Source organism: Chiloscyllium plagiosum, chromosome 10, assembly GCF_004010195.1.
Source record: "Chiloscyllium plagiosum isolate BGI_BamShark_2017 chromosome 10, ASM401019v2, whole genome shotgun sequence".
NCBI lineage: Eukaryota > Metazoa > Chordata > Chondrichthyes > Orectolobiformes > Hemiscylliidae > Chiloscyllium > Chiloscyllium plagiosum.
The window spans coordinates 35,794,706-35,806,997 of record NC_057719.1 but is presented as its reverse complement, the minus strand read 5'-3'; the positions used below and the strand labels follow the sequence as shown (position 1 = coordinate 35,806,997).

The 12,292-nt window shown below is 42.9% G+C and overlaps 1 protein-coding gene across 4 annotated transcripts in view; it reads left to right on the top strand.

Moving 5' to 3' along the window:
* The first annotated feature begins 1,243 nt into the window (after window positions 1-1,243).
* Window positions 1,244-12,292, top strand: part of ppp2r5ca (protein phosphatase 2, regulatory subunit B', gamma a) — a 181,578-nt gene continuing 170,529 nt past the window's right edge. For 2 of the 4 annotated variants that reach the window (XM_043697390.1, XM_043697391.1), the window contains exons 1-2: window positions 1,244-1,393; window positions 1,720-1,788. In XM_043697390.1, coding sequence (XP_043553325.1) covers window positions 1,367-1,393; window positions 1,720-1,788 — 96 coding nt within the window. In that variant the 5' untranslated portion in view covers window positions 1,244-1,366. The remainder of the gene's footprint in view (window positions 1,394-1,719; window positions 1,789-12,292) is intronic. The other 2 variants (XM_043697388.1, XM_043697387.1) reach the window with 1 other exon arrangement.

Genomic DNA, 12,292 nt, shown 5'->3' with positions numbered 1-12,292 from the left:
TCATTCTCTGCCACAAGCAAGTTAAAGATATCAACATGCAACTTTCAAGTGAGATGCTTAAGACTTTTAATGCTGCTGCAGTATTAGTGAATGTACTATGTTAAATGCTTTTGGAGGAGTCCTGAAAAGTTATTGTAGTTGGAAGGGATGGAACTGGACTTCTTCAAGATCAATGCAGTTTGATAACTTCTGAGCAGAAAGCCTACTCTCATTCACAGAGTTTTTAAAGAGAAGAGGAAGAGGGTTTTCAATAGAAGGCCACATTCATGTAGGGAGTAATCCTCCCTCCTTCACATCATCTGTGAGCAGTGACTGAAAGAGCTACAATGCATTCTTTCTCTGTCTCTGGATCAAAGTCCAGGAACTCTTTCCTAATATCACTGCAGGTGTACCTGGTCTCCTTGGTCTGCCTGCAGTGGTAAAGAAATGTTCTTCATCACATTCTCAAATCAACAATATTTGCTGGCCTAACCAGTGATGCCCACATTCTGTGGGCATGAATAGAAAAAAGTCACAGAACTGTTACAGAGGGGACATTAATTGTGTTTGCATTCCTTCTGAAAGAGTAACTTAAGTACAGTTCTCCTGCCTTCTTCCCATCACTCTTCACATTCATTCTTTTAAAGGTACAGTCCACTTTCCTTTTGAATGCTTCAATTGAACATACCTTCATTGCATGCCTAGTTAATGTATTCCAGAACCTAAATCAGGACGATGGAGTATTCGATTTGAGAAGGTGCATAAGATAGTAATACACAATCAATCTGAATGATTTCAGTGATACCAGCTGCAAAGCCCTCTGCAGTCTCTGCCAGCCCAGGAATTTACAACCACTTCTCCAAAGGGTTCAGGAGATGAAGGTATGCCAATCCCACCTGCTGCTGCATCTTATATGTAAGCGAGTCCTGCAGGCTTGGGGGTGGGTGGACAGTAAAGTGGAGGGAAGGTAGTAATTGATTGTGTTATGTGGCTGAACAACTGGAAAGTGGTTGAGGCTGCTAGAAGTCGGGGTGTGGGGGTCGCAGCATTTTGGTGGACGGGAGGGATCTGAAACTGTGCTGATAGTTAGCGGGTCCTGAGTGGGATAAATAATGAGCTGGTGGGGGAGCAATGCACTGGAGCACGTAGACTCTGAGCCGGGTGGCAGAGCCTACCACTTCAGTGTGAGAACTTTTGCAGCGTGTCCTGGTCAAACTGCCTCGAGCCCCTGGAGATTAGGTCACGTGTGTCTGAGTGACCAATGGCATTCAGTGCTGAGCAGGCGGCGGTGGCGGCGGCTGAGGAAAGGCAAACGGCGTCGGGGTCCGGATCCGGGTCTGGCACCGGGAACAGCGGCGCTGAGACCGAGCGACTGTCCGTACTGGACATGCCCAATAAAAACAAGAAAGACAAGGTGAGGGTGGCCGAAGGAAGCTGCGGCGGGCGGGGAATGCTCTGTTTGCCGGGGCCGAACCGGGAGGGACGGGTGAGATGTTCAGAGCCGTCCGTCCCCCTTCCTTTCCTCTGGGGACCGGCCCGTGTTTCTCCCTGAACAACCGGCGTCTCCTCCGGTGGGCCATCTTACATTTCGGCCACTGGGGAGGCGGAGGGAGAGGGGTGTTGGAGTTTGGGGTTTCTTTCCCCGGAGCGGCCGGTAACCGCTCTCTTCCCCCCCCCCACCAAACGGCAAACTCCCTTTCCCTCAACTCCGCCCTGATGCTTTAATCTCTTCACTTTCAGGAACCTCCTAAAACTGGGAAAAGTGGCAAAAGCGGCACAAAGGACGCTCAGGAGAATGCCGAAGTGGAGGTAAAGATTGACCGGGGGGGGGGAGGAGAGACCGGAGGTGGCTCTCGCGCCCTCGGAGCGGTTTAACTGGAGAGAGAGGGGGGGTTGGGGAGGTTGGGGCCCGCCGCTACCTTTCCCGGGCTGTGGGCTCTGCCCGTGTCCGTTTTCCCTCTGGTTTACCTGCTGCAGCGCCCGGGGCTTGTCTTCGTTTTCATACATCTACTGTTCCCATTTGACGCAAGGATACACTGCAGCGAAATATTTTCAGAAGGTACTGTAATGTGGACGTTGTCGGATTTCGATGTCACCCTGATCATATTTGGGTGGTTGTATACTTTTGTAAATCAGGGATTCATATTACACTGGTTTCTAAAAGGCAACTTAATCTGTCATTTCTTAGAATCTAAAGTACAAATACAAGTTAGAAACTAATGTTCTGTACTTCACATGAACCACCTCCTCCAGTTTACTTCCTATTTTACCGCATCTCTTGCCTCCCCATTCCTTTTAAACGCTCGTATGTGTCAGGCAGCTATAGCATACTGTTTCAACCAATTCAAATAATTTCTTCCTCATCTATATTTTACCTGCTTGTGATTTTCTTAAGTTTGTTACATTGTTCTTGACTCACCCACAAGTGAAAGTTGTTTCTCCACATCTTCAAACTCATTTGCAATTTTGAACATCAGTTCTCTATTTTAGCCCTTTTCCACTGCCTTACTAGGCCATTTGAGAGCAGTTAGGAATTAACGCCATTTATGAGTTGACTACAGGCCAGACCGGGTAAAGATAACTTTCCTCTGTGGAAATGATGATCCTGTCTCCTGATCATTAATTCAGGCCCCTGGATTACTAGCTGAGTGAAGTGGCCTGTCAAGACCTGAGCTCTTGACAAATACAAAGGCATCTTGCACATTCATCTCAACCACTGTAAGACACTTTTACTGACATCCATCAAGGCCAATGAGCCAAATGTGTTACATTACTCCTCCCAAACATAGTATGCATTTACTTTCCAACTTGAGTTAGTACGAGGTTGTTCAAACACCATGAAGGTCAAGCTGTAGCTCGAAGCTAAGGATACTGGAGCATAATGTGACCAGGCATTCTGCATGTGGAATTGTTATTCCTAATTCACTGAAAGCAATGTGGATTGCACAGATTCAAATTAGAAACACCTTCCAAGTTTATTACATTCATAAATTACAATATACCCATAGCATTATAACTATGATTAATGATGACTCTTGGGGCAAAAGCAATTTGGGCTTACACCCCAAGAGAGGTGTAAGCCAATAGATAAGAGGTGATTAGTTTATGGTGTGAAGAGCAAGTGTCCCAGATTAATGGTTTTAAAGTGATGGGTTTGACAACTTTCAGACATTTCCCAAGAAAGGATGGTGATGTGGATATTTTACTTTCAAATGTTTTTAGTCTTAATGGCCATGTCACACTTTTTTGGCTCATGTTTGTGGCAACCCAGTGCCATGATTGTCTTACACATGCATGTTGTTGTTCTATCCCATCTACTAAAGTAACCTTTCTCTTATTTGTTGATCCTGTCGTTAATTTTTGATGGGTTTTTTGGGCACTTTTGAGTGTCAGTTTCCCTGCTATCTGTGTGTGTGTGTGTCTATTAGATGGTTCCATTATTTTCTGCCAAATCTGACTATAGTGCATTCACTTTCCCCATCCAAGTCACTAACATATTGACTAATGGTGTATTGAACTCTGGCACTCCGCTCGTTTCAGATTGCCATCCTGAAAGTTTCCCCCTCATCCCAATTCTGTCTTTGAATTAACTCTATCTGTGTTAATAGACTTCTCCAACACAGTGGGCTCTATCACGTTGCCAAATGTGCGGTGCCTTAACACGGGCCTTCTGAAAATCCAAATGTATTATGTAACTGCTTCCCCTTTTATTTCTATTGCTTGTTACCTCAAAGAAGTATAGTAAATCTGTCAGACATGATGTCCCTTCCAAGAAGCCAGGCCAACTCTGCTTCATTGTATTCTGTATATCTAAAAGCACTGCTACTATGTGGAGTCATAGAGATGTACAGCATGGAAACAGATCCTTGGTCCACATGCCCATACCCACCAGATCGCCTAAATTTATCTAATCCCATTTGCTAGCATTTGGCCCATAACCCTCTAAACCTTTTCTATTAAATGTTGTAATCGTACCAGCTTCCACCACTTCCTCTGGCAGCTCAATCCATCTGTGTAAAAAGGTGGCCCCTAAGGTCCCTTTTAAATCTTTCTCCATTCACTTCAAACCTATGCCCTCTAGTTTCAGAGTTCTGTGCTCTGGTCCATTTACTGTATCCATGCCACTCATCGTTTTATAAACCTATGTAAGGTCACCCATCAGCCTCCAATGCTCTGTGGAAAATAGCCCTAGCCTATTCAGCCTCTCATTATGGCTCAAACCTTTCAACTATAGCAACATCCTTGTAAATCTTTTCTGAACCCTTTCAAGTTTCACAACATCCTTCCTATAGCAGGGAGACCAGAATTGTATGCAGTACTCTAAAAGTGGCCTGACCAATGGCCTGTACAGCTGCAACATGACCTACCAACTCCTATACTCAGTGCTCTAACCAATAAAGGAAAGCATAACAAACACCGCCTTCACTATCCTATCTACCTGTGACTCCACTTTCAAGGAACTATGTACCTGCACTCCAAGGTCTCTTTATTCAGCAACACTCCCCAGGACCTTACCATTAAGTATAATGTCCTGCCTTCGTTTGCCTTTCCAAAATGCAGCACCTCGCATTTATCTAAATTAAACTTCACATCTGCCACCCCTGGGTCCATTGGCCTAACCGATCAAGAATCCTCTTTTACTCTGAGGTAACCTCCTTTGCTGTACGCTACACCTCCAATATTGGTGTCATCTGCAAACTAACTATACTATGGTGGCTCAGTGGTTAGTACTGCTGCCTCATACTGCCAGGGTCCCGGGTTCAATTCCCGCCTCGGGTGACTGTCTGTGTGGAGTTTGCACATTCTCCCTGTGTCTGCGTGGGTTTTCTCTGGGTGCCAGTTTCCCCCCCTCAATCCAAGAATGTGCAGGTCAAGAGAATTAACCATGCTAAATTGCTCATAGTGTAATGTGCATTAGTCAGGGGAATGGGTCTGGGTGGGTTACTTTTCGGAGAGTCGTTGTGGACTTGTTGGGCTGAAGAGCCTGTTTCCATACTGTAGGGAATCTAATCATACCTGTTATGGTGGGCCCAGCACCGATCCTCTAATCATACCTGTTATGCTCACATCCATATCATTTATATAAATGACGAAAAGCAGTGGGCCCAGCACCGATCCTTGTGGCACACCACTGGGCACAGGCCTCCAGTCTGAAAAGCAACCCTCCACCACAACCTGCTGTCTTTTACCTTCGAGACAGTTCTATATCTAAATGGCTGTATTCCATGTGATCAAATCTTGGTAACCAGTCTACTATGAGGAACCTTGTTGAATGTCTTATTGAAATGCGTATAGATCACGTCTACTGCTCTGCCCTCATCAACCCTCTTTGTTACCTCTTCAAAAAAACTCAATCAAATCATGAAACATATATGAATAGGAAGGGTTTGGAGGGATATGGGCTGGGTGCTGGCAGGTGGGACTAGATTGGGTTGGGATATCTGGTCAGCATGGACAGGTTGGACCGAAGGGTCTGTTTCCATGCTGTACATCTCTATGACTCTGATTTCCCACACACAAAGCCATGTTGACTATGCCTGATCAACCCTTGCCTTTCCAAATACATGCAAATCCTGTCCCTTGGGATTTCTTCCAACAGCTTGCCCTCCACCAATGTCACACACACTAGTCTGTTGTTCCCTGGCTTTTCCTTTCCACCTTCCTTAAACAGTGGCACCACATTATCCAACCTCCAGTCTTCCAGCACCTTACCTGTGGCTATTAGTGATACAAATATCTCAGCAATGAACTGAGATCATTTCTCTACTTCCTACAGAGTTCTAGGGTACACCTGATCAGGCCCCTGGCATTTATGCATTTTATGACAGCCAGTACCACCACCACTGTAATATGGACATTTTTTCACAATGTTGCTACTTATTTCCCCTCGTTCTATATCTTTCATGTCCTTGTCAACAGTAAACACTGATGCAAAAATACTCATTTAGTATTTTCCCCATCTTTAAGAGCCCCTAGTTACTCTTTTGTCCTTTAATGTATTGTAGACTCCCTTTGCGTTTGCCTTCAGCCTATTTGCCAAAGCTGTCTCGTGTTCCCTTTTTGTCATCCTGATCTCCTGCAACTATACTCCTATTGCCTTCTACTCTTCTAGGGATTCACTCGACCTCTGCTGTCTATACCTGACATATGCTTTCTTTTTTCTTCAGCAAAACCTCAATTTCTTTAGTCATCCAGCATTCCCTAAACCTATCAGCCTTGCCTTTCACCCTAACAGGAATATATTGTTTCTGGACTCTTGTTATCTCATTTTTGAAGGCTTCCCATTTTCCGGTTGTCCCTTTACCTGTAAGCATCAGCCCCCGATCAATTTTTGAATATTCTTGCTTAATACCGTCAAATTTGGCTTTCCGCCAATTTAGAACTTCAACTTTTAGATCTGGGATATCCTTTCCTGTTACTATTTTAAAATGAACAGAATTATGTCACTGGCCCCAAAGTGCTCTCCACTGATCTGGGATATCCTTTCCTGTTACTATTTTAAAATGAACAGAATTATGTCACTGGCCCCAAAGTGCTCTCCACTGACACCTGCCACCTGCCCTGCCTTATTTCCCAAGAGTAGGTCAAACTTTGTACCTTCTCTAGCAGGTACATTCACATACTGAATCAGAAAACCTTGTGCAGACGAACAAATTTCTCTCCATCCGAGTCCTTAACAGTATGGCAGCCCCAGTCTATGTTTGGAAAGTTAAAATCTCCCACCATAACCACCCTATTATTCTAACAGATACTGAGATCGCCTTAGATGTGTTTCTCAACCTCCTGCTGAATATGGCTGGGAGTCTATAGTACAATCACAATAAGGTGATCATCCCTTTCTTGTTTCTCAGTTCCACCCAAATAACTTCCCTGGATGTGTTCGCAGGAATATCCTCCTTAAGTACAGCAGTAGTATTATCCCTAATTAAAAATGTCACTCCCTCTCCTCTCTTGTCCCCCCCCTCTCCTCTCTTGTCCCCACCCATCCCACCCCCTGTCAATCCTTCCTATAACATCTATACCTTGGAACATTGAGCTGCTAATCCTGTCCGTCCCTGAGCTGCATCTTTGTAATTGCTATGATATCCCAGTCCCGTGTTCCTAACCATGCCCTGAGTTCATCTGCCTTACCTGTTAGACCTCTTGCATTGAAATAAATGTGTTTTAATTTAACAGTCCTACCTTGTTCTCTGCCTTGTTCCTGCCTGCCCTGACTGTTTGACTTGGTCCTTTTCCCAACTGTACTAGTCTCGGACTAATGTGTTTTCTCACTATCTTCCCCCTTGCCCAGTTTAAATCCTCCTAAGCAGCTCGAGCAAATCTCCTCGCTTGTATACTAATGTCCTTCCAATTCAGGTGCAATCCATCCTTCTTATACACGTCACTTCTACCCCAGAAGACATTCTAAGGATGCAAAAATGTAAGCCCTTCCTGCCAGCTCCTTAATCACGATTCATCTGCTCTGTCCTCCTATTCATACCCTCACTAGCTCGTGGCACAGAGAGTAATTCAGATAATACTACAGTCGAGGACCTCATTTTTAAATTCCTGTCTAACTTCCTATATTGTCTCCTCAGAATTTCATCCTTTTCTTCCCCTACGTCATTCGTTCCAATGCGTACAATGGCGTCTTGGTCCCTCTTCCCTTTGAGAATATTCTGCACCTTCTCCACGATATCCTTGGTCTTAGCACCATGGAGGCAACACACCAATCTGATGCCTTGCAGCCACCACAGAAATGTCTGTCTATGCCCCTGACCAGAGAGTCCCCTTTAACAATCAGTAGCTTGGAACCTGATGTACCCCTCATTACATTAGAGCCAGTCTCAGTACCTGCATCAGAAACCTGGCTGTCAGTGCTTCAGTTCCCTGAGAGTCGATCAGCCCCTACGTTTTCCAAAACAGCATACTTGTTTGAGATGGGGAGGGCCACAGGAGACTCTTGCATGACCTTCTTGCCTCTCCGACCTTTCCTGGAGGTAGCCTATCTACCTGATTGTATCTTTGGTTGATATACTTCCTTGCAATTGCCAACCATCACACCCCCAGCTCCTGTAAATTTCTCATTGCCTCTAACTGCTGCTCCAACCAATTCATGTGATCTGATAGGATTCACAACCAAATACACTTTCTGCAGACATAATCATCAGTAACATGGAAACTCTCCCTAATCTCCCACACCTGATGTGAAGAGCATATCATTTTATTCAGGGCCATCTTTGCAGCTTACCAATCTACAGAGCCAGAAAATAGTGCAGTCTTACTGCTTTGAAAAACACTTCCCAGCTTACTTAGTACCTATGTTTTGTATTTTTAAAATTTAATGAAGAGACGGATCTCAATAAAACATATGATCAAAAAAGAACCCACTCTACTCACTAATGTAGATTTACAAAAAAAAAGTTACACTTTAAAAGGCCACTTAGCTGTCCTCTCGCTGTGAGCTCTCCAACACAGATTTCTCCAAGATCAGTTGTGAATTTCCCTGTTTGTTAATTTTTTCTTAGACAAAGTCTGATGTCCAGTGATACTTGAAATCAAACAGCAGAACAGTCAACCATGCAGATTCATTGCTGCATCAGAAGCAGTGCAGGTTTATTTCTCTTTGATTCACTTCCCACTTTGCCTATTTACCTCCTTTTTTAAAGTGCTGTTGATTTAATCTTTTCCCAGAGTTCAAAGACAATGCAAAAGCTTATAAGATGGTAATTACTGCTCCTAGAATTCCTGAAAAATACCTCAAAAAAAGGAGTAGCTGTTACGATGACAATTTTCCCGTCCTCCATCTTGGATTACCCAGAATACTTTTGGAGCTTTTATGAAAGACTCTAATATATCCCAATCGTAGATGTTAAACTAAATGGCCTTTTTTTTTTGTTCTATAGCCTCCTACCTTCTTAAAAAAGCGCTTACATTGGCAAGGTTCTAATCCTCTGGGATTTCTCCAGAATCTAAGGATTCCTGGAAGATTGCCACTAGTTCATCCACTATCTCTGTAGCTACTTCCTTTAATATGTTAGGATGTATCACATCAGGTCTAGAGGACTTGTTGGTCCTTAGCTCCTTTAGTTTCCCGAGCACTTTTTCTGTAGCAATACGTATTGAATTTATTACTTTTCCTCCTTTTGCCACTTGAATTAGTAATTTTGGAATGCTATTAATGTCTTCTATTGTGAAGATTGATGCAAAGTATTTATTGAAATCCTCAGTTAATTTCAGGTCCCCTGTCATTATTTTCTCACTCATTTTTCTAAGGTGCCTGTGATCATTTTGGCTTCTCTCTATTTTAAAGTGTTGCTGTCCATCATAATGTTACGTGCACATTTATCCTCATAGTTTATTTTCTCCCTCGTTCTTCAGATTATCTTTGTTTTTGAAACCTTCCCGATCCATTGGCATACTACTAATCTTTGCAGCATTGCATGTTTTTGCTTTCAATTTAATGCTATCCTTAACTTCCATAGTTAACTATGGTTGCTGTATCCCTTAGAACATAGAACATAGAAAAATACAGCGCAGTACAGGCCATTTGGCCCTCGATGTTGCGCCGATCCAAGCCCACCTAACCTACACTAGCCCACTATCCTCCATATGCCTATCCAATGCCCTTTTAAATGCCCATAAAGAGGGAGAGTCCACCACTGCTACTGGCAGGGCATTCCATGAACTCACGACTTGCTGAGTAAAGAACCTACCCCTAACATCTGTCCTATACCTACCACCCCTTAATTTAAAGCTATGCCCCCTCGTAATAGCTGACTCCATACGTGGAAAAAGGTTCTCATGGTCAACCCTATCTAAACCCCTACTTGATTTATTGTTTAATCGATATGTTCAGAGATGTTATTATATGCCTTTGGAGCACATGGCACTATACCTGCACCACAAGAGCCCTTCAAACATTTGTGAGTAGTTGTGTGTAAAGGAAATGTGATGACCAACACATATCAATAAAGGGTCCTTTCTTTGCTTTGTTCCCCACTAACCTGATGTTACACATGTGGTGATAATTTTCCTCCCTCAGTCTTGCTGTGGGACAAGTCAAGAAGTCTTTTATTTAAAGTATGCATGGACAGGCTTTTGATAATATCTGCTAAAAGTCAATTATAGGGGCATTTTTTTAAAAATACATGATCCAGGGGAGAATCAACACAGAAGACTTTTTTTATTCGTTGATGGAATGTGGCCATTGCTACCTTGGCCAGCATTTCTATGCCATTCTAAATGCATGGCCGACAGTTAAGTGTCAACCACATTGTTCAGAATCTGAAGTCACATGTGGCCAGATTAGGGAAGGATGGCAGATTTCCTTCCCTAACTACATGGTAAACCAGATTGGTTTTTACAATTATCAAAGGTTATATAATTGCCATTTTTAAAATTTCAGACTTTTAGTGAAATGTGAATTCAATTCCTGCCATGATTGAATTGAAATCCAATTGTCCAGAACATTTTAAAGTAGAGTTATAGATTAGTAGTCCAGTGAGATTACCACTTTGATACTGTCTCCCCTAGCTTCCCTCTGTCACTTCATGATCTTCTGAAGCTAATTGTTATCATAGTCACACAACCAGATCATGAGAAAGTCCAGTCATGTTTAAAACACACCAAAATTAAACAACTTTAAGTTGTGTTGTCCAGTATAGTACTTCATTTCCATGAGAGAAATGTATCCTATTGCAGCTATTGATGAGGAGAAATTTCTTTCCTCAGAATAATCTTTTAATAATTAGAAATCTTATTAAAATCATACTTTGCATATTGTAGTGAAATTGTTTTATGCTTGTTGATTATTCCAGCATATTGTGGATCAACAAGGAAGGACAGCATTGCAGGTCTGCGAAGAGAATAAACAGAATGATTGGGAAAAAACAGTACAACTCCTAAATGATGCAATGAATAAGCCAGTAAGTTTATTTACTGACGCTTTTCTAAAATTAAAATGCAGAAACCTCTAGATCGTTGTCAATGTTCTGCATGTATTTAAAGAACTTGAACTTGAACATGTTTTAGAATTACCAAAACATGCATTTTTAGTTAACTGTACACATGTACATTTAGGAGAAAGTAAGGACTGCAGATGCTGGAGATCAGAGTTGAAAAGTGTGGCTCTGATGTGTGTTTCAGGTATGAGCCCATCATCAAGAATTTTCAGGGCTTATAGCTAAAACGTCAACTCTCCTGCTCTGCGGATGCTGCCTGACCTGCTGTGCTTTTCCAGCACCACACTTTTAGATGTGTATTAAGCACTTTGTGTATAGTTTTATTTTGTTAATTAACCATGATCTCTTTGTATAAGTGGCTGAAATTTCATAATTATGAAACAGCAGGAGATCATAGCCAACAAATGAATTTTAAAAAGTGGTGGGTGGATGTCCGATAAGAATAGATTAATGTAATCAGGTTTGTCCCACTGAGGCGCGGAAGGGATGGTAGGGTTAAGGAACCTTGTGTGACAAGGGGTGTGGAACATCTAGTCAAGAGGAAGAAGGAGGCTTGCTTAAGGTTGAGGAGGCAAGGATCGGACAGGGCTTTAGATGGTTACGAGGTAGCCAGGAAGAAACTGAAGAGTGAACTTGAGAGCTAGAAGCGAGCACGAAAAATCTCTAGTGGGTAGGATTAAGGAAGACCCTAAGTTATCCTAAACTTGTGAGGAACAAGAGAATGGCCAGAGTGAGGTTAGGGTTGATCAGAGATAGTGGAGGGAACTTGCGTCTGGAGTTAGAGGAAGTAGGGGAAGTACTTAATGAATACTTTGCTTTAGTGTTCATTACTGAGAGGGACCTTGATGTTTGTGTGGACAGCATGAAACAGACTGATATGCGCAAACAGGTTGATGTTAGGAAGGAGCATGTGCTGAACATTTTGAAAAACATAAGGATAGATAAATTCCGTGGGCCAGATGGAATATACCCTGGGTTACTACAGGACGTGAGGGAAGAGATTGCTGCACCTGTGGCAATGATCTTTCTGTCCTCACTGTCCACTGGAGTAGTACCAGATGATTGGAAGGTGGCAAATGTTATTCCCTTGTTCAAGAAAGGGAATAGGGATAACCCTGGGAATTACAGGTCAGTCAGTCTTACGTCAGTGGTGGGCAGAAGAGAGACTTGATTTGTGAATACTTGGAAAACTATGCTTTGATTAGAGATAGTCAGCATGGCTTTGAGAGGGGCAGGTCGTGTTTCACAAACCTTATTGAATTCTTTGAGGATGTGTCAAAGCACATAGATAAAGGTAGAGCAGTGGATGTGGTGTACATGGATTTTAGCAAGACATTTGATAAGGTTCCCCATGGTAGGCTTATTCAGAA